Source organism: Ochlerotatus camptorhynchus, unplaced genomic scaffold, assembly GCF_037179485.1.
Source record: "Ochlerotatus camptorhynchus isolate MF236.1 unplaced genomic scaffold, CSIRO-AGI_Acam_v1.1 ptg000457l, whole genome shotgun sequence".
Taxonomy (NCBI): domain Eukaryota; kingdom Metazoa; phylum Arthropoda; class Insecta; order Diptera; family Culicidae; genus Ochlerotatus; species Ochlerotatus camptorhynchus.
Genome location: NW_027040943.1, coordinates 2,311,722 through 2,335,665, shown reverse-complemented (window position 1 = coordinate 2,335,665; position 23,944 = coordinate 2,311,722). Strand labels below are relative to the sequence as shown.

Below are 23,944 nucleotides of genomic sequence, written 5' to 3'. Positions count from 1 at the left end.
CCGTGTTTACTACAAATAACACATGAATATTGCTCGCGTAATTTGAGAAAAGGGCCTATCAACTTTTATACACAACTTGTTAAGCCCTTTTCACGCGAACCGAAGCACGCCCACGCAAACCTATCGGGAAGGGGAGAATTTACCCTACCCGATGGTGTTGTTGCAAGTACCTTAAATAGCCTACGGAACTGGAATGGAATCAAACAACATTTCAATTTACATTTTTCAAACATTTATACGAATTTATTAGCATTTTTCAATTAAATTAGTATATAAGTTTGCCTTGTCCATGTACACAGAAGACTGATTTACTTTTCGTTTGGTTTTTGTTTGTTTTACATTGTTTCGGCTTTGTCACACACCATTTACACATTTATAATTTAATAATTAATTCATTTTTTATTGAATATTTGTATTACAGAGATTTCATTAGCCTTCACCCATGCTAGTCGAATAGGTGGAATGTTTCTCTCGCCTTTTTTTGATTCGTTAAACCTGGGCAAATACACGAACTGGTAGACAGGAAAAATAGACATTCAGTTACGAGTTTAAGTTGTTGTTTGTTTATTATTCTAGTACCAGCCACAATGACGATAAATTTGTAAGATTTGTTATTTGTTTTCACTCAGATTTTGATATCTGTCTTCTCGAGACTCGATATATTTGAACTTCACACAAAGTAGATACAATCAGTGATATTTCATTTTTATCTCGGTAATGATTTTCCATTAAGGTTTTTCTTCACATCGAGCGTTGATCTATTTACAGGTTAGCAATCGCTTTGATTAGAAAAGTTTTGACAAACAGTGATTACGCTCATCTTTTAACATTTACCCTCGACGAAACACGCATTGCTCTTATTTATGTTACTATCAAATGGTATAGATTTGGTTTGTTTACAAGTATGTTTTGAGTATGTTCAATTTTGTATTTATTTACCTATGTACAGGTTAGTAGCTATGACTTTCGCTTACTTGTAGAGATTTAGGGTTTTCTTCTTCATGGTAAAACATAGTTCTCCCTCAATAGTTGTAGACGGTTTGAGTAAAAACTGTTGCGAGAACAAAATTTTAACAAGTGTCGTTAACTATCACAGTCTTTGTATGTACGAATATTTGCTTTTTCTTTTCATGAAATTAAAATTATGTTATTGAATTGAACATCACAACTAAATGAACCAAATTCTTAACTGTAATGCCTACATTCTATAGTTTTTGCACTGTTTTGTTCAATAAATGAAACAAAATTAGAAGACTAGATTTTCGTGTTTGGTAATACTTGCCAATTTTCTTTTACATATCACAAATTATAATCAGAGTGTTACCTCAATGTGTCATTATTTATATACAGGTAATAAATTATCATTTTATACATTAATTCATTATCTATGATGACTCGACCTGTTATCAGAAGACTAGTTTGTTTTAGTTTCATAGTTGCGACATGAGATTCGTTCTTTACATCAAAAATATTGCTAGTATACACTGACTTGGAATTCCGTTTTGTTCGGTTGTTTGTATAATCTTTAAAATATGCATCTCCATCTTTCTTTGGTTGGAAATTTAAAAGTTGAGACATTTGCTTAGATGATCTAAAATACATTTATCTAGGTTGTGTCGGTAGAACTGTTCACTGGCAGCTTCAGCATGGTGGTGCTGCGGCTGTTGCTATTATTCGTAGGGAGTCAACTTCTTGTAGATGTCAAAGTTGTCAACCTGTGAGTGATGATGATGATGTGTGGAGGTCGTCGTCGTTGGTGATGGTCATGCGTAGTGGGGATATGAACCAAGATGGGGAGCGACGTGGGATGGCGTTACATGTGACATCGTATGCGAAGGGTAGAGGTTCGTCGCTGGACTGCCCCAGTTGCCCCAGGATGCTGCCGACGGGAAGATGGATGCTGAAAGAAAAAAATCTTTTATTAGTTATCATTAGTTCCGAAGTAACAATTCAGCAATCATTTGACATCCACTCAGATTTATTATGGTTTTATAACGGCAAAAAACAATTCATTTAGTTTAAAAACAGCATTTCAAAGTGCAAAACATTCCTGTTTAGTTATTCAGATTTTTACTGTTTTAAAAACCTTTTATAGTCTGTCGAGAAAATGAAAAACTGTCTTATTTTAAAAATAAATTTAAAGCAGCTTTTAATTCCTCCATAAAACTTTACTGTAATTCAATCATGAACTTCACTAGCCATTGTTTATTAATGTCTTTATAAAATACTCTACATACGTGTTCTGTCATTATAAAAGCAACCATAAAACCATTAGGTTTTAAATAAGAGAAAAAAGCATGTATTGAAGCTTCATAGGCTTTTTAAAGTGTATCAAAAGTACCCAATTACTATGTTTACTAATTGAACTTAAAAGATGGATCCTCATAGTGAACAAAAGCAAAATGACAAGGAAATCTCGAAGAATAGACGAATTAGGATAAAAAAAAATCAAGCGATTCTAACGACCGAACGGAAGTCGATTTCAGCAAAATTTACTTCTTTAAAAGATCCAGCACGTCTGGCTGAACCGGTACCATCAACGACTGAGCATGGCGGAGAAGTGAAGTGAAGTTAAGTGAGCGAGGCCCTCGAAATATAAATAATAAAACATGTCGAAACAGTCTAAAACAGACCAGCCTTCTCCAGATCTTGACAATTTATTTATTTATTTATTTAGGGGAATTTACGTATTCTCGTCAATCTAAGCAGCGTCTGCACTTCTACTAGCATTTTCTCAGCGTCACGCACATATATGATGTGTCTGTTTGTTTACATTCATCTGCTGCTTGCTTCTCTATCCATTCCAATCGACAGAATTTTTCAAAACATTTTGAAAGCGTTTTTACAACGCTCCAAACTTCTCAGGTGAGTGTGACTATTGTCGGCAGCCTCTTTTTCTTCGGCAACCTATCCATTAGAACTGCGTGTTAACCAGCTGTTCTTTTATCGGCAACTCGAAATCAACCCCATTTTGTAGTGCGTATGCTTTATTTGAAGAAAAATGTAGCATTACTGGATTACTCGATCGTTCAAATATAATCAGATTGAAGCTGAAAGGCTAAACAATCGTTTGGACATATTCAGGGAAGTGCGTTGATGGGAAAACATAGTGAAATTAACGTTTAAATTTAGGTTGCCGAAAACAGTCAATGGGTGCCGAAGCCAACATTTACCCTATTTGTAATTCATCTGACATATGTGGTCTTAATGAATATGAGAATACATTTTCAAAACAGCTACAAAATTGACAAACTAGTAATTCTATTTTTAAAACGACCAGAAGTTTCGCCGAACTCAAAGACCTCCACCACCGAAAAAGCTCGAATCATCGACGATATTGGTTCATTATATCCAAACAAAGTACGGTGAAATCTGTCCTGTAGTAGTGACCACTGGTAAAGAGGACGTTGAGCAGCACGGAAGTCCAACAAAGAAAGTAGCCGGGGAGAATCGACTTCACCATTTAGCAACTTCGCCACGAATGTCTCCTGTTGTAGTCTTCGCCTTCTTTCAAGGGTGTCCATGCCCAACGGTCTACATCGATCGGGATAGGCAGGGAGGTTCAACGGATCGCGCCAAGGTAGATGACGCAGTGCTAGCCGGATGAATCGTCGCTGGACACGTTCAATCCTTAAGGTCCAGGAAACATCATTTGGAGTCCAAACAACAGAAGCGGTTTCGAGAATTGGCCGTACCAGCGCGCAATACAAGGATTTCAAGCAATATGGATCCGTAAAATCCTTTGCAATTTTCGAAATTAAGCCCAACTGTCGATTCGCCTTGGCAATTATCGAAGTGTAGTGAGAATTGAACGTCAGTTTTAGTTCCAGCAAAACTCCGAGATCAGTAATCACTTCAACTCGTTTAAGTGAAGTACCCTTGATGCGATAATCGAACAATATCGGTTGTTTTGAACGATGAAAGGTCATAACAGAGCACTGGGGTACGCTAATAATTAACTTGTTCCGATGGCAATAGTCAGAAAATAGGTCTAGAAGATGTTGCAAACGGTGGCAATCTGCAGTTGAGCGAATAACTAAATATATTTTCAGGTCCTCGGCGTAGATGATCACGCAGTCCAAGCCTAATTTCGAAGCAACGTCCTTGAAAAACAGTGTGAACAATAATGGTCCCAAGTTGCTTCCTTGGGGAACACCGGATGTATTGCAGAAGGTCGAAGAAACACAGGAGTCAAATTTAACGCGGAGTTTCTTTCCCGTTAGGTAAGAGTTCAGCCAAGACACTAGCTTAGAGCATGATCCGAGACGTGACAAGAATACATGACGATCGGAATATCTTGCATCAGTACCGACAGCAAACTACTGAAACTGTCAGTTAGCGGAGATTAGCTGGATTCCGATCCATAGCAGCGATTTTATTCAGCGAAAGGGTCAACTCTTCGAAAAAATAATTCAAGCGTATATTCCTTTTCGGGAACGATTGAGCTTACAGCTGTTCGAAATACGAAATGTTGTAAAACAGTATCGCACACTTTCTGAGTAGCTGACACCTTTTTGAGAACTATTTTAATAATTTTGGGAATTCAACAGGATTTTTATACAATCAGTTTTTATTTAAACTATTTTGATAAGATCGGATGTACTTTATGAATCCTTTTCTATCTTGATTGATGCTTTTCTAGTTGATGTAGCAAGCAGCTAGGAAAGATGGTTCAAAAAAGGTTTTTATTGTTGCCAAATAACTTTCTGCAGTAAATCAATCTTGAACAGCTTCGAGAATACATCCTTTATGAATGTTGTTTTATAGTAGCTTTGTAGTATTTCATAAAACTTAAAATGTTACTTGGGTTTTAACCGTTCATCTATCTTTAGTTTTAAGAAACATTGTAAAGCGAATAATGAATTACGGTTTCGCATAGCTACAACAATCCCAAGTAACATTGCAAGTTTTATCGAGGTCTTAAAGCATGCTACAAGTCTAAATTACGGTCTACAGAACCCGCATAAAACTAAAATTGTTACTTGGGAATGGATTGTTGTTTTGTGAATCATAAATCCAAAAGAATGAAACGGTCGAAAAAGTCAGATACTGGGTAAAGCAAGTGTATCAAACTTAGACACAATTTGAACAAGCCAACTGCACATTACCATTCTACATACTACGAAAAAGTCGTGTAAATTACGGTTCCCTGAGAACGACACATGATAAGACATAATGTAAAAAAAGAGAAGGAAACGAGAAAATCAATTCAATCAAACGTTCTCTTCGTCGTTTTGCTTCTGTTTCGGTCTGAAAATACTTAATTTTACATGAAATTTTTGATTTTTTTTTTCTTTGATTTGTTTTCCGTCGATCTTGTTTTCCGTGCTGAGCACCATTGCTACCGACGCCAGGAAGGCAGCTCCCACACCTGGACCCTACCTATCGACCCATCAACTCATGAACCGGCGACCAACGGCTTTACTTCCCTTCCGAAGGAAGGCGTGATCAGAGATGTTATGCCTCAGAACATCCCGGCGGCGCCGACTGGGATTGAACCCAGGCCTGCTGGGGTGAGAGGTAATCACGCTTACCACTACACCACCGGTGCCACTAGAAATTTTTGATTGCATTCCATGATTTACGTCTAACATGGATTACGTCTCGTGTAAGAGTAGTTATTTCTAACTGTGTATTTTCTACTTATTTTGGTTTACGCCAGCTCTGAAATTATTTTCATTTGAGCACTCCACAGTTGTTAATTGAGAGCTTTCTAAGCCTGTACCATTTTTGCATTAGTATTATTGAGTGGCAAGTTCAATCATATTCTATGCCCAGGAAACCGAAATTTACACGACTTTTTCGTAGTATGCAGACCACGAATCGAACTCAGCCCAAACGCAATGTGGGCGGAAATACAAAGGAAACGGAAAGTTTGACAGTTGTCATAAATGACAACAAGATGCCTAACCGAAGTCGATTTGGTTCAAACTAGTAATCAATCCGACAAGTAGCCTTATTCAGATCAGGCTTTTCCGCTGCCGCTTACGTTTTGCTTCCACTGTCATTAAGTTTGGGCCTTAAGCCTTCCCGAAAACTTTCTTCCTCAGCCTAAAACTTCCCGAAAATGAATAGAAACCTAAGTCAATTTACACTGTCTTCCAGCAGCGGATCATCTTCCTCCTGCCTATAACTTTGAAATTCGTTGATAAATTTTGTTCAAAGTTTAATAACAAAAATGTTTCTAGCTCTGACCACTAGGGATGCGGCGGTACATTGAAACCTGCGTTTGGGTTTAATTTTTACCAGACTTTATTCTAATCGACTCAACTCGACGAGCCAGGAAAATGTCTGTGAATGTTTGTATGTATGTGAGTGTCATATTTCTCAGTATCCACTGCACCAAATTCTCCAACAAGCGCCAAATGAAAGGTAATATGGTCTCATAGAAAGTTACTAAATTATTTTGAAATCAGGCAACTGGTTCCAGAGATATGGTCGTAAAAATTTCCGGTCAGTATGAGTCTTAGGGGCTATCCACATTCAATGTGGACAATTTTTGATGGGTTTCAGTCTACCCCTTTCTTCTGCGTGGACAATCATCCATATCGTTTTTTTTCCAAACCACCCTATCATATCAAATTCGAGGACCAGGACCACATGGACCTTACCTGGATATGATCTGAATGCTTCCGAGTATGTGACAAGTTTCTTGTGTGAGGCAAATCCCATCGTCCGACACAGACATTTGAAGTCATAAACAAGATCAATAGTGGTCATATTGTGAATATTAATTAATTGCTTTATTAGCGAGAATTATCGCTTGGATATGTTTATGTTTTACACCAAATCTTATCATATCACACATCAAATCACATGGGAATTCAAAATCAAGTTGTATCCATGGTAGTCAACAAATGTTTTCCGTCTCGAATTACAAGATAATTCCAAATTCAGTTTTTCAGAGAACTAGCTTGAGAGAATCCTATTGTAGATCAGATGAACAAGTTTAGTGATGAGGAAGAGAATTCAGCAGTTTCAAAATCGGATTGAAACCTTAATTGGGATGTCCCGATACCCAGTAACGCCAGTAGATAACCTTTTCGTGGTGTGTTACTGGTATAAGATCTACCACATCGAACTCTGGCCCTAGGCTCTTATTGTTGACCATTATGAGCCTTCGTTTTGAGATTGAACCAGGTTTCTGCTGCATGGTCAAATATCAGTATCATCATTTGTTTTAGTCGATAAGAAGACCTATTTTAATTGGTGAGAAGGCGCGTATTTGTAGAGGTCTAAGAATTTTTCAGATGATACGGAATATCTCAATTGAATGAGGATTCATGTGTGACCCATTTTAATTGATGAAAGAGCACGCCTTTGGAACGGTCCCAGAACGCTTCGAATGATGCGGAACATCACAATTGAGAAGAGCAAGCATGTATGATTTAACTCAATCGGTTCCAAATCGGATCCTGATTAACGTCCCAAAGTTTATGCTCATTTGGTAAGAAACTGACTTGGCACCATTTGAACTTGATATGAAAATTACTATAGGAAAACCAATCTTTTTGTAGTTGAAGATGCTAATTTCAAATAACAGGCTAAAGTGGTAATTTTTATACGATAGAATTATAGTATAGAATAGAAGTATAGAATTGATAGTTCCGTTTAGAGTACGGCAGTGTGCATATAGAGAGTAGAAAGCGAGATTGGACAACTTTAGGAAGGTACAAATCGGTTTTACCATCTCTCTTTACCAAACTCCCCCTTTGGAGAGGGATGGAGAGGGGTGAAGTGAAATTTTTGTTGATTAAATTTTTCCCGTTGGTGTTGTTAAACAAATGTTTACATTTAATAAATAGTATTTATACAATAATGTTAATTTAAAAATGTTTTTAGTTGGTTCAGACCAACAATTCAGTTATTTCCGTAAAATATCACAAGTGGTGTGGTACCGGTATTCACCCGGCATATAAATAAGCCTACTATTACCATAAAATGGAAACCAATCTCCAACGCAGAACCTTCGAATCCTGAGGCCTACTTGGATTCCATTGTACAGCATCTTCTTCTATTTCTTCTTTCTGTATTAAAGAGGCTTTCCATCGGTATCAGCGCTTTAAACGTGAAAAGGTTTTGCAAAGCACAAAAACAAAATTTGCCGTGATAGTTTTACATTCATAATACTACACAGAATTTTCATTTCGCAAAATCGGTGCGTTTATCTGTAGTTAATTAAAAAGGAAAACCTATGAAAAGAATCGTTCACCCTTATGGTTTTGAACGATAGAAATAATTGCTCATAAGTTAACAAAACATGGTCAAGGTCACCTAAAATCACAAGCCCATATCTCAATGGCCATAAAAAAGCATTACCAACCCTTTTTGTCTCCTAGCCAAAGAATCCGGGTGGAAAAAAATATTAGCACTAATTTCCTCCGTTTTCCTTCGTCGTCGGTGGCTCTTTGCTTTTTGACGAAGAAATGACGGCTCTTCGGAAGCTTCTAACAAACAAGCCGTTCCGAAACGGAACTAGTTAGGGAAACAGAAATTAAGCCAGGAGAACGATTTCGTTTCCTTCTCTGCCCGAGTGCGGGTGTTTGGCGCGGGACACGGTCGACAGTCGGGTCCTCCACTTCCCGTTAGACTCCGGTTTCATAGTGTGACACACGCTAGTCTGGAACCAAAAACGGTGGCATCGAAGGCAGGCAAGGTCAAAGCAGGGTTTAGTTCGTACAAAATTGAAAATCAACAAATAAGACGTACAGAGTGTGAGAAAGAGACGGCGACCGATGCGAGGGGTGTTCTTTTAAAGAGCGAGACAGGATGCGTAGGAAAGAAGATGATACTTGAGGTCTTCCGTCTGCGCCGGTCGTTCCCACCCACTTTGGAAGGGAACAGCATTTTACAGTCAGTGTGTGGGACAGATCCATTTCTGCGCTGTATGTATATGTACAAATACTCTGTTGGTGTTGGTTAGTAGATATGTCTAGGATGCGTCTTATTGGGAAGGAAATTCGATCACTCCGTTCACAATGAGTTTTCATAGCGCGTGCTAGAGGGGACTTTTCTGATGATTGTAGAAAGCAAAGGATCTGTACAAGTTGGTGTTTAAAGAGCGATACTTACTGGTACCAGTCAACCACTATTATATGAGAGGAAATATGATTTACCAGAGGAAAATCGATTCTTAAGCGATGCAATAAAATAAGACCATTTTTCCATTCGACTGGTTTGGATAAGCTGTTGGGAGTGTTATGTGGGTTATGTGCAAATTGACAAATTGTTGTAATGGGCATACACGAAAGTGTACACAATATATTCAATGGAGTATTTTACTTACGTGTACAATTTATAGAATTGATTTTTTTTCTATCAAATATAACACAACAACATGTAACTCAATATTTAATAAGCGTATTACCAACAATCAATACGAAACTAACGATTTTAAATTGGCTCACCACTTTAGTAGCCTATTGGTCCCAAGCAAACGATTAACGTACCCTATTCTAGTTGAAATTCTATTACTACACTATGTTTGTTTTGATTCGCTATGAAAGTTTGACAGATAACATCAGGGGTGTGTGGATTCATGCAGAACATGCAGGGGTGAGTGAAATAGCTTGGGACTGCTTGAGACCGTTGTTCTGGTACTGAGTGAGCCAAAAATAATAATGATTTTCTTCGGGACCCAGTGGTCTTAGAGTTACCTCTATGGTATTACCAACATTCAATCAAAAAATTCAGATATATCTGACATGGATGGAGTCTGACGATTCTTCCCCACTTGTTAAGATGACAAGCTTGCCTTGATTTTACGTTTATTTTTGAAAAAGAAACATTTTCGGATCGAGTTTCTTTTATTACACACACTTAGAAAAAATCTTGTAAATTTCGGTGCTCTGAGAGTGACACATACGAGCGTCAATTTTGACATAAATATGAGTCATAACAGACGCGAAATATAGCTCAATTAAACGTACTTTTCTTCGAGTAACGAACTTTTCAGTCTTGGAGCACTTAATATTACAGGATATGTTTGTTTACGTCTCATCTTTATGTCAAAGACGGATTCCGTCACGTGTAAATTAGTTATTTCTAATAGTGCACCACAATGCATTTTCAGAATTCAAATTGCATCAGCCCAACAAGGAAATTAAAAAAAAACTATAAGGCACAGCCCAATAGGGTTGCACAAACAGTTGACGTAGGACTACGCTTACATAATATGTTAACTTTTTTGATCGTACGTTATTTAAAATTCCCGCTATTATTATGACATCCGTTGATTTCTTCTGAAGTGTAATAATAGATCAGTGTCCATTTTCCGTTTATTACTAATAAGATTCTTTTTCAGTTCATGTGTAATTATTCTTGTGGTAGAAAATATTCCAAACTAACTCTTTCTTTGAAAATTGTGGTGGCCCTGAAAATGGCCGTTTTAGTGATGTGGTTGGTTTAAGGGAAATTATTTATGTTGCCCTGAAAAGGACGGTTTTCGATTGATGCGCATGGTCGTCTGTCGAGCGGCAAGCAAATTACCCAGCTGTTGGCCTTAAGAAAAAGTGTACACACTTGGAAAAAATTATGTAAATTTAGGTGCTCTGAGACTGACATATACGAGCGTCAATGTTAACATAAAATTGAGTCATAACAGACGCAACATTCAGCTCAATCGAACATACTTTTCTTCGAGTAACGAACTGTTCAGTCTGGATTCCGTCACGTGTAAAATTAGTCATTTCTAAGTGTGTAGTCTTGATATTAGACGGAACTCCACTTTACGATGAACAACACGCACTATATCGTGACGCCACTTATCACAGGTTCGTATTCTTCTGGCAGCGGTGGGATTGATGCACGGTACCCGGTTGTTTGATCGTGGTTGGGGAGTTCTGAGATCTGTAAGCACTTCCTCCATGGATACGGTGAACTAGTTTGATGCTCTTCGGCATGATGATGACGCGCTTGATGGAGATGGCCCAGAGTGGTGTTTCTCACGATGAGCATCTGTACCGGAACAATGGCGGTGTGGCTTCTTCACTACTTCTCTGGCTAGAGCGCTCTTGCAGACAGCCTTGGTAGCAAGCTGCTTGCGGGGAGCCTGTCCACAGTGTCGTGACCGGACCGAGGTTTCCAGCCTCAGCCTTGGCTACACGAATTAATGGTGCAGCTCAGCTCCCACGGCTGCTTCCGATCCTGCTGCTGTTCCTTCTGCATGCCTGCCTCTTCCAAAACTTTGTTACAAGAATGACGTAAACGAGCTTAGGTACCTCATATTTATACCTGCTATCCTATCAAAATTCTCGAATCAATGAGATTCCGTTTAAACACTATCACGCTTCACGATTACTCGATTCTACTTATTCTTTATTCCACACACACCGGTCCGCATGACGTGTGTTGGGTGATCGATATTAATGAACACGTCCGAAGTTAGAATTCCAAAAGAAATGCGGCTTCGGCTTGTTTCGTTTGGGACCAACTATTTGATTGCTGTGTTAGGAAAGACACCTTGTGGTCTAAGCATACACTCCCGATCATAAGTTTAAGGACACCCCCAAAAAAACATGAGAAAATCTGTAATCATATCTCTGTCATGTTACGTCCAATTTTCGTTCTCTTTAGATCATTTGAAAGGCATAGAATGGAACTTTCCTCGTAGGCAAATTGTTTAATATAATTTTCAAATTTTATGTGCTAAAAGTTCACCCAAAGCTACAATATTTTTCAAAATTTACTCTGAAGAATCGTGACTGATTTTCTCAGAATTGGGTTGGCCAAATTTTGAAATAAAAGTAGTAGTAGAACACTTATGCTATACCATTCATACTATTCAAAAACCTTTGGAGATCGAAAATTGAACGTAAAATGAGAGATCAATGAACAAAACATATTTGCATGTGTTTTTGGGGGTGTCCTTAAACTTACGATCGGTAGTGTATGTATGGAAAATTTTGATGCTACCAATTTTAGTTAAATTTTTTAATCCTTTTAATTTGTCGAACCTCTTAACGGAATCCCTTTATGAAGAGCTTTGAGTGGGTTGGTTTATTTCCTTTAAATTCCGTTATAATTGCTTATCTTTTGACAGATACGCGTATTTCGTCTACTACTTGCAGACTTCATCAGTGCCAAGTGGTGTTGAGTACTTGGCACTGATGAAGTCTGCAAGTAGTAGACGAAATACGCGTATCTGTCAAAAGATAAGCAATTATAACGGAATTTAAAGGAAATAAACCAACCCACTCAAAGCTCTTCATAATTTTTTTAGCTGTTTAAATATTTTAATTATTTGTACTATATGCCACAAAATTGCTGAATGAAGTCCCCGTCGAATGGCATATTGCATTACATATTTCACATTAATGCTTTGGAGAAATATACGTTCAAAACCTGACCGTTTTCGTTACATATTCATTTTTCGTTGCGAGTACAGGTCAGTGCACATGTTGAAAACAAAGACGTAGTCCAACTTCAAAAAATAAATAGGATTTATTATGAATATGAGATCTTGTGAATCCCGCACAGCGGTTTTCTATGGACGATTTATCTGTAAGATAATTTAAGTAGCATATCGACACCCTTAACCTTCCGGAACAAGTCGTATAGGCTTCAAAACATCGTAGTTTTTTTTTTATTATAGTCATTTTAACACTTTTGGGTCATTTGTGCTAATTCATCCATTTTTTACAGCATTAAATTCTCATTTTCGGCAAATCCCGAGAGTTGGAAAAAAATTACATCTAAATGTGCCATTATAACGTATTCCATAAAAAAAAATCACCTATCTGTTATGCTAACAGCCGGCAGGAGCTAATATTAAGCCGTGAATCTACCATAAAAGACTTAGGCGTTATACTTTATTCACAACTCACCTTCAAGGATCATGTGGCTTGTGTTTCCGTTAAGGCCTCTTCTCAACTTGGTTTCATTTTTCGTTTCGCCAAAGGCTTTTGGGATATTTTCTGTTTAAAAACACTCTGCTGTTCGCTAGTCCGCTCCACATTAGAGTACTGCTCCGTAGTATGAGCTCCTTTTTACAGTAACGGGGTGAATTGTATTGAGGCCATTCAGCGAAGATTTGTACGTTTCGCTCTTTATTGGCTATCCTGAAGTGATCCTTTCAACCTCTCTAGTTATGAAAGTCGCTGTAGTTTGATGTCCCTACAATTAAATAGTGTTCACCGTGGCGTCTCTAAGGCTACATTCATTGCTGGTCTCCTACGATCGGACATTAATGGCGGCTCACTTCTGCAGCAGTTGGATGTCAATATCTGACGAGTAAACTTACGTTCTTAGGCTGTGTTCCATTAGGTGAGTTTTCACTTAAATTTGACAGATGGAAAATTTTCAAATTAACCTGCTATTCTAGCAAATTTATTTCTGACAGATCAGGAATCAATTTAAACAAACACCTTCTCGAAAATCAGACGATCAACAAGAGAAGGATTTTCGAACAGTATAATTTATTTTCGAAGTGTCAAATTGACGGTTTCTGTTTTCTGTATGGTTTGCAAGATTTTTTATAGATGCATTGATTTAATTCATCCAATAACTTTAAATTTTAACACCCTGGGACTTCGAAAATGTTCCAAGATCTCTGTCTTAGAACAGATATACATTACATGAATTCAGGAACCATTTTCAAAATCCCGAGTCTTTTTTTTTCCCTTGATTTTATTTTCCGTGCTGAGCACAAATGCTACCGTCACCAGGGAGGCAGCACCCACACCTAGAGGGTTGCCAGGAATATTGGAGTTGATACTACACGACGCAGATCATCTGTGTAAATTTGCGTGTACAATCACAATCTTAGTAGTGTGGAAGGTGTGGTAACGACAAATACATCCGAAGTTCTGTGATGGTTTTACAGATCATACGTATACCGTATGCGTGATAATGTTTGCACCATTGAGCAATGTCAAAATTAAAAAAATTCTCAAAAATTTCGTTTTCGAGTTTTTTTTATTTATTCAAAGGGGGGATGTTTCTCAGAGTCTTTAACTATGTTAATCAACGATCGAGTTTCCACTTGCAGCAATTACGGCCTCCACACGCTTCCGGAATGCACGGCAGTTTCTAATAATGTAGTCTGGATCCATTTTTCTCCAGGTACGGGTCAATGTTTGTCTGAGGCTTGCTGAACTCGGGTGGCGTTTGGAACAGGCCTTGGCCTTAATGAGGCGCCATATTGAGTAATCCAGCGGATTAAGATCGGGGCTGGATGGCGGCCACATATCCTTCGCCCAGAACGGAAGATGTTTCTGCAACCATTTCTGAGTGCTGTTTGAGGTGTGGCATGGAGCCCCATCTTGTTAAAATACAACATTTGGCTTCGGACCGTACTGTTCTTTGATCCACGGAAGAACATACTTACTTAAAATCCTGATGTTGACCTCCTTGTTGACCTTGTCGCCTTCTGGAATGAACACCGGGTCCATTTTTTTTTACCATCGGAGGCCACCAATCCAGGAGGCCACCAGCTTGGTCAGATACACGTTCTTGTGCTCGTCGGCCACGTCTTTTACCGGAAGATAACTAATATACCGGTCGGTTCTAGAATTTGATACGGGATCGACGGTAAACATGCTCTCGTCGGTGAACACAGGATTTTTTCGCTTAAGGAAGTTCAAGATTTTCTTGCATCGTTCGACTCGTAGCTCCCGGATGCGGTTGGTGCCCTCGACTTCGCCCCGCAATCGTCCTTTACGATCTTCCGTGCCGTAAAGTCACTGATCCCGTGTTCCTTTGCCATTTTTCTTATTGAACGCACTGGATTCACCCGAATCTTCCTTTTGATAGCAGCGATAACTCTCGGAACCCGAGCTGACCTCGGATAACCTGTGGCCACCTTCGCGGATAGTTGTCCTTTCTTTTCTCGGTCTAAAACCCTTTTGACGGTCCACCGGGACACTCCCACGGCGATTGAAATGTCTTTTTGCGACATTTGCGCGTGGGACAAATCACGAACGCTGCCACTTCGTCATGGTGCAACTGTCAAACTAAGTAAATCATTTTCTTTTATACACAGCCTACTACGGTATGAGCTATAGGTTACGTGCATGCAAAGAAAACCAAGGCATTGTATGCACAGGTGAAACAAGAACCTTATTTGTACGATGGTGCAAACATTATCACGCATACGGTACAGCCAAAGAAGAATACTAAGATGAATGAAACTGTCGGAAGAAAAACTTTCAATTTTAGTGTCCTCTTTCACGGTCCCTTTCATCCAATGAATACCACCCGTATTCAAGGTAATTTTGTGGTTTTGCTGCCCCCTCGGTAGAGATGAAATTTTGCGCTCATTTTGATTAAAACAATCACACCAAAATCAGAAATGTCCCATCTTTTAATTAATCGATTAACAACTAATCGATTTTTTTTGTTCGCTGTGCTGCCATTTTTCCACCAATGAGAATGCAGCACATCTTTGAAACGATCGGTGATGATCCTCTGGAGATGTTAATACCCCGTTCACATTACAGCCTATATCACGTTATATAGGCTGTCTTGCAATGAGCACTCGTACATAGGATTTCCAGTGAAAACTAGATGTATAAGTGCTCATTGCAAGACAGCGTATATCACGTGATATACGCTGTAATGTAAACGGGGTATAATGCTTATATCGGCATGATATAACCGATTACAAATATTTTACTTTCCGGTTCGTTAATCTATTTATCGATAATTCGAATGAAAATCGGCCACCACTAGATGAATGTGAAACGTCATTTCAAATATTAGGACCATACATAAATAATGATACAATTTGAAAGGGACCGGGGCTAATAACAAATTACGTCCCCACGGTAACTGAAATAAACACGAGTGTTCACCGGTTGGTACAGCCATTCCATTGCAAAACGATATAGTAGTTCTCAGAATTTCGTAAAAAATTGTAGTTTTGTTTCTTATTGCAAAAAATTAGACCCGTATTATTTTATGTTGTCATTAGGGTGACCATTTCCGTGTTAGGGTGGTCCAAAAAAAAACAAAATCCAAAAAATGCATATTTTCAAAAATTAATAACTTTTGAACCACTGATTGATTTCTGATTGATTGGTATGATTGATTTAAGATTGATTTCAAGGATCAAAATGTCATCGTGACCATGTAAAAGTCGCTAATGGAGACGCATGGTAGTCTAGTCGCATAGGAGTACTGAGCGAAAACCCTAAACTTGATAACTTTAAAAATAAAATGTAACTCAAAATCGAAAAAAAACACATGGCTGATTTTTTGTATTTGTTTAAACAACCTACATTTTCAACGAAAAATATAAAAATATATTGCGCGCTCTGTATACAAACCATGTAAACCATAAACAATAAATGCAATCCACGTTTTCAATACCTTTTTTTTAAATCCTTTTGCTTTTCTCAAAAGTATTTTCAATTACCTTACATTTGATATTTTGATTTTGAAATCGGTCCAGTGGTTCAAAAATTATGAATTTAAAAATAAAGTCATTTTTGAAAAAAATCTCTTGTGTGGGTCACCCTATTCACAAAATATACAAATACGGGTTTAAAATTTTGCGATAGGGAACAAATCTACACATTTTTACGAAATTCTGAGAACCACTATATCGTTTTGCTATGGAATGGCTGTATAATGGGGTCCATACGAGTCAGATTTTCCGTTTTGGAGAGTTTTCTTAGACCGGAATCATAATTATTTTGAAAACATGACATCTTAGCAACTATTCGAAGTTTTAGAACTTTTAATGCTTTTTACCAAGTTCTGTATCTTTAATTTCTGTGAACCAAATTATCATTTTCTGAATTATCTATGCAGATTATTTCTGGATTTCCACAAGATTACTCTTCATAAAGTTTGAGTCATTTAATATCTGGACACACTGTTTATTTTACTGCAGTGCTCCTAGCGGTCGGATCGGCAATGCTTTGACAGCAGTTTGTTTTGAAATGTTTCCTCTTTTAATGCTGAAAAGTTCGTTGATGGAAGCCGATAGCCGAAAATTAATTTTGGAAACCCACTTGGAAAATCCGACGTGGTCAGGTTAAAAAATCGCGAAGTCGTTTTTTTTCGTTCACAAATTAAATGACTCAAGATTTATGATATTATTGGAACTTTCTAAAGAATTTACTTTGATTTTGAAACATTTCTCTGGCATTCCCTTGATTTTTTTTTACTATAACAGTCTTCTCTGCATACCACTTTTGGAATTTCCTCTAAGAAAATCTTAGGATTCACACTAAAATTCTCTTAATATTTAAAATAATTCTCGCGAAAACTCCTTTAAGTTATTCTCCACAGTTCTCTCTAGATACTGTTTGAAAATATATAATTTTCCAAATTTAAGTTCCTAACAATTTCCTTGGGATTCATTGCAGAATTGACTTGTTAATCTAAACAGAACTGTTAAGAAAGATTCACAGTTTTTTCAATAAATTCCCTTAGTTTACCATTCTTTAAAAAATCCTCTATGAATTCCTTTAATTTCAGTTAAGAGTTTCTTTTAAATTTGTCAAACATTCTCAGTGCAATTTCCTGTCAATTCTCTTTTTATTTTTTGAAAACAACGTATTTTGATCTCACAACATCAGGCTGCATTTTAAATGATCATAAGTTATCCGAAATAATAATCTATGGCCCAAGTAACAATAGAGGTTTTACTATGCTCTTGTAGACCATGATTTAGGCTTGGATAATTTAAAACCTAAATATTTAAAACTTGTGATGTATTCTACCATATTAAGCAGATTCTATAAAACCGGGAAAGCTATGCTAATTAACCGGGAATTTAAATTCTTAAATCCCGTGGCCACCCTGATATTATAAAAAATTCAATGGGTTAAAAAGTAATACGTTTCATCTGAATACGACGATATTTAAAAAAATCTTGTATATGCTATTTAAGTTCACCCTTAATTGAAATAAAACATATTTTTACAGCAATTAAACCACCTCTTGGTTCCTAAAATAAACATACATTGAAAATTGCTTTCATGTAGTTGCCATTGAAAACCAGTCACATTCCTGTTAACCATAAGTCACTTTTTAGTCACTATTTTAATACTATTCGGTCAATAAGCCAATATTTTTAATCTTTTCCAGCCCTGGATCTGTGGAATATAACATCAGTTTTGATTTGTTTGAATTCTATCGAAGTATGCTGCAGAGAAACATGCACAGAGTTTGATTTTATGATCTGACTAACTGACTGGATGTTAAGATAAGTGCCTCTGAAAATACGATGTGCATGGATTCCACCAATCTAGTCCTAACACAACTCTTAACATGTTTAGGGTAGGTGATTTTGTTTGTACAAAATAGGCAATTCTTAAAAATGGAATTATTTTTCACCAATCATATTTGGTTTTAAACTACTCACCGGAAGATGACGTCATGCTGTGGTGTGGGCTCATAAAGGAGCTCAGTTTGGCCCCATGGTGGTACGGCGACATGAATAGGTCGCTTTGATACTTGTAGGTCGGGTCGGTTTGTGGCTGCGTAGCCGCGGCTAGCCCCTGGAAGTCGAATTTGTATGCGTAACGCTTGCCGTGCACCTTGGTCATGATGTTCTTATCGTAGTAATATCTGTGAAGGAATAAAGAATAAATGGCAAGGGGATATAAGAAAAGTGTCTCAATCAGGCACAATCGCACGTGGGTTGGTTGGTTGTTCGGACGGTGTGTGTCTACGAGTGTCCTGATTTTCCAACCGTGATAAGCTACACGACATCGAGCTAATTTTCTTCGTTTTGAATGGCGATTGTAACGAACCACAGGCACGCTCTTTTGCTACGGTTGCTCGAGGGTGGTTCCCAACTCAGTGACTTTTAAAAGAACACGGCCTAGGTGGTAGTGGTACCCTATTGTTGCATAAATTTGGTTGTTGTGGTCCTGTCAACCAATCGTCACAAGATCCACGTGCTTGATGGAAACGGAGGAAAGCCTGTTTGCCTGCTAGAAGGGAAAGGCGTTCTGAATAAGTACAACCGAAAGAACATGGCAGTATGGATGTGGCGATGAAAAAGCCGACGGTCCTACATTCAGTGGCCGTGAAGCGAACAACTTTTCCAATATTCTGTTTTGTTGCCATCGTCTGGTTCATTGTCACTGGTGACGTTATGTGACATCTTGACAGGCGTTGCATGCTTCAAGGGATGAAAGAACATTCAGTCAACCTCACTATGTATCTGATTGTGAGGTTTGATTTGGTGGTTAAAGACCGTTAAAGAATGTAGTCCTACTGAGTGTTCAACAAATCGATTCCATGTTTCGTAGGAAATTTTTCTTTTTCCAACCAACAAGTACATCACCTTTAAATCCGAAATTTGGCAAATGGAGCTATGAGCGGGCAGCACTCAGTAACACACATAATGCGAGCATTTATCCACTTGAGGAACGTAAATATCACAAATCGTTGTCAATCCGAATCATGACGCCTTCTAACAAACGAGAACGGAGACGGGGACAATTTTCGCGTTTCTATCCAACACACATTTGCATCCATTCATGGATGGCTGCCAATGACATATCGCACCATGCTGCTGGTTGAATGGTATAGGGCTGGTTGCCCATTAAAATGTATGCGAATGTGGAGTGATAGCTCTCCTGTCGCTTGTTGGTATTCGCATACTGGCAATTATCCTGTTCTGTCTGTAAGTATTTTTTGCGAGTTGGTTGAATTCATTTATAAAATTTGCTTCTGTGCGATTGAGTTCTGTATGGTTTTGGACATTGAATGCTGAGTGATGAATATTTAGGAATATTTTATTGTTGTTGATTGTTGTTTTTTTTAGTTGGGGTCTGCGATAGTTACAACATGCTTACATAAACTCTTTCAGAAACCATGTATATAGAAGAGCAGTTATTTTTAATGTTATGTTGGAATTTCTCACCTGTTCTCAACTTAGGGCTCTTTGAGCACTTCCCTGTTGTTTATTATGAGATTTCAAAGTCTACACAAATTTTGAATTCGTATATTGTTATTCAAACACAATTAACCACTTCATTGGAGCAGTTCAAAATGTCGTTTTCTATCACTCAAACTTGGAAATAGAACAATATTTTGATATTTTTTCTCTTCTAGAACCATCTAAAATTTGTGACTCATAAAAAAATAGTAATTTGCTGGTCCAGTTTTGTGAAATCACAGGTAGAACATCAATCCAAAACTGCTTGAGAAATTTCCTCTGAGCGTTTGCAAAGCAACTTTGTACATGCAGAGTGTGTGATTCCTCCATTTGCTTTGTACAGTTTTTTCCAACTTATCTTTGAGAAAGCGATCCACACAATGATTGGTACAGTCGTTGCGGCGCAGGGAGCGAATAAAATACAACAACCAGCTATCGTACACGTAGGCAAAAGAACGCAAGAATTCCATATTAAACACTTATGAATTGAAGCCATAAGAAATGAGTGTGAAATTCATTGATTTGCCTTATCAAAAATAATGTTGACAAAAAAATAATAAGTCGGAGCAGAGTGGAACCAGAAAATGAACGTTGAGGTTAGGCGGCCCGTGTGTTGACCACTCGGCTTTCAACGTTTGGGAAAATTAAATTATTGAAGGCGTATATGAGCTATACCTCATGTTACCCGAAAATCATTCATAAGTCACGCTTATGAAATTCAAATATGTTGTTCATAAGTCGATCCTTATGAAATTCTTATGTCTATTTGCCTCAGTGTATTCTTTGAGTTCTTTGCCGTCTTTGCTTACCAGGATAGTGTGTCCACACCTAAACAAAATCCACTCAGAAGTACACATGAAATTTATGAGTCAAATGAGTCCCAAAATGACAATTCATGTAGCAATAAAATAAAAGAATGAGGATGCACTAAAACGCTACTTAAAGGAATGAAAAGGAAAACCAAGTAAAATTATTTTTTTTGTGAGGAGAGAGGGACATGTGTGACATATATTAGCGCTAGTGTAAGCAGGTCTTAATAAACGGCGGTCTCCATGGCAACGCTTCATAAACACATACGGGCAACTCTCCACTCACTTTCGGACCAGCTCTTCACAAGGTAAGTAAGATGAAGAAGTACATAACAAAGAAGAATGTTGTATTTTTGCTGGATTTCTCATTTACATTCCTACACTTTGAGGCGCTCTTTGCGTCGGAGCCGTCGGAGCGATGGCTACACATTGAGTTTTTGTTATTTTTGGGACACATCTTCTCTTCTCTGGTGTTTTGCAATTACGCAGAGTGAAAGGCTAACAAACTTGTTGTCTGCTAGATTCTAACTTTGTGAATTTCAGAAAATCGGTGCATTGCACGCATTGAGTGATCAGATGACAGCCTTGCTGCCAAGGGAAGTCGATACATTTTCCTATCCTTAAAAATCCATGGTGGTCTGGTCCTTGTATAAAGGACATTGGTCTAATAGAACATCGTATACAATACCATGTATCATCATAGGTCTATTTTTTTATTAATTACTTTATTTGTACAGGCTCAATCCAATAAACTTTACAGAGCCGAGTTATAATTTAATTATAAATTAATGATGTCTTATATTTAAAGTTAAAGGAGCTGGACCGGATACTCGCGGTATCATAGGTATATAACATTCATACAAATTCAATAAAATAAACATTTTATTTAAGTACTAAGAAATAAATTTCTTTTATCTTATTGATAGACAAATCTTCCAAAATAGTGGTGGATTATTGGAAAAATCTTTGCATTAAAAATGGAGAATTTCTTTCATTAATTTTGGAACGTTGATCCTGCCAACGAACGGAAAATCCTTGAATACTAATTTCAAGGTGTCATATGCATACTGCATCATATGTATTTGTTTATTATGATCAAATCTGTACGATATCTACAAGCTATGGTGTGTTCAACATACAATTTGTACTCTGCACAATGCAGAATAGTTCAGAAACCATATTTAGGTGGAATAAATTGTTCGTGCCTAAACTATCAGTTTTATAAAGGAACCACCTCAATGTCTTGATCATCAAAAGATTGACTACATGAATAATTTTTTTTTCCGAAAAGAATATTTATTTGAACTAATGGTTTGAGCACAAACAATTTAGTCCACCTAAATACGGCTTCTGGATCACTGTACAGTGGTTTCAAAGTCTTCAGAGGAAACAGTAGATTATACCTAAACCATTTGTTTTTAGGAAAATAGTGTGTTCCGGAATGTCAATTTGTTTTAGTCAATATTTTTATGCGAGTGAAATTTGGATAATTCCTATGGTTAAGGAGTTTAAAATGTCAATTTTTTTTAGTTATTTGAGATATTCAATGTTCAACAAAGTTGTATAACAACTTTGCTCTTGGCTCCAATATACTATCTCTAATGTTTCATTAAATCATGAACTGGTTTGAAAATAGTTTCTTAGAGTCCTAAAAATCGATTTTATTAAATCGCAAATCGCACGGTATGCTGAATATGTTTGCATATGTTTTATGAATATTAAAAATAATACAAAAGTTAAATATAAACGATTAAATTCACATAAATCACAAACATATTCTTTATTTATCCATTAGTTTTAGATGAACAGGTTAGTGTCTTCAGGGATTTTTTTTCCATGTATTTTAGCCAATCTTTTTGTGTGAGTGAAATTACCATGATCCCTATGATTGGGGAGTTCTAAAGTCCATTCAAGTAAACGCAATCATCCTGTGACGATTCGGTCTTATGTCCCTTCAATCTTGCTTTTTAGTGATATGCATCTTTTAGTTTTGACCTGCTGTTATTTGGACCTTATGCTATTCGAGTTATACGCTGTAAATTATCGGGCATACATTGAACTAACTTTTTAATTACTTCTAAAACGAAAATTGTTTTATGAAAATTATGATGAACAATATTTTGTTTAGGACTGTCCATGAACTAAGCTGATATTTTTAAAGAAAGTTCAGAAACCCCCTTTCACCGCATCGAACATTTTATTATGTACTGTAGACACTAGCCATCCCTCCTGACATATCTTCTACGTTTCATTTTAAGGTAAGATTATTTCCTGAAATTACATTTCACCTGTTTCGCTTCATATTAATCATATATAATCGATCTGGCTGCATATTAACAATCGTATCGTTGGTTAAGAGCACGTAACCTAATACTATTTCTATTTGTAGATAAGTGCAACATCTCAAGCATTGATCGAGCATTAAATTGATATAATATCAATACACGAATGACGACGCGTCATGATCGAAAATGCATTCTTAAATTCGCTGTAGATATTTATACACACAGTTGGAGAGAGTCTTCTATGACGAGACAGCACACTGCCATTTTCCAAACATTCACTGATAGGAATTTCATCGCATTCACTCGTCCTTCATCGGTAGAGGGACTATTTTTGGTAGTTCTCCTCATGGCTGTCGAGTACCAAGGTGAGTTATCCACCGCCAATCGACGGCCATCGGAATAGAATTGCTTTGCCGACTGTTATCGGGCGATGAAGAGAGCGATATTTTTACCTTCTATCGAATGTTTCGCATGCACGTCACGTGTGCTGTCTTTTGCGCCATTTGACGCGGATTTTTCGCTTTTTGTTTCGATCCGATCGGTTGGAATTGGTCAGAGTGTAAAGCCATGTTTTTAGAGCGTTGGCTGTCCGTTCCAACGTGGCACCACCACCATCATCATCATCATCATCATCATCATCGCCAGGTGTTAGACAAAAGAGGAGCTTTCGCTGCGGGAAATTACCTCTCGATACGAGGACGTCAGCTTTCAATGTGCTCACACGTATCAGCGTTCTGGTTTTTCTTTTTTGACAGGGAGGAAAAGTTGCAAAAAAATCGCTGAATTTGAACGTTGCAAATTCCGATGGGTAATTGGCCTCTTAGAAGGGGTGTGGATTTGTTGTGCGTGATTGGTTTTTTTTTTGCACACGGATGTATGTACGTAACGAACAGGTGCTCTCAATATGTCTTTTAGGACTATAAAGCTTGGTAAAGAATAACGGAAGTGGATAAGAAATACTGCAAAAATATGAAATTGATGCTTAAAAAAGGCACGCATGTCATTTAAAG

General features: G+C 37.5%; 1 protein-coding gene across 7 annotated transcripts in view; it reads right to left on the bottom strand.

Moving 5' to 3' along the window:
- Positions 1-1,236: 1,236 nt before the first annotated feature.
- The window catches only part of Ets65A (DNA-binding protein D-ETS-3), a 184,041-nt gene continuing 161,333 nt past the window's right edge, over positions 1,237-23,944 (bottom strand). For all 7 annotated transcript variants that reach the window (XM_065235039.1, XM_065235038.1, XM_065235040.1 and 4 more), the window contains 2 exons: positions 18,314-18,519; positions 1,237-1,900 (listed from right to left, as the gene is read on the bottom strand). In XM_065235039.1, coding sequence (XP_065091111.1) covers positions 1,764-1,900; positions 18,314-18,519 — 343 coding nt within the window. In that variant the 3' untranslated portion in view covers positions 1,237-1,763. The remainder of the gene's footprint in view (positions 1,901-18,313; positions 18,520-23,944) is intronic.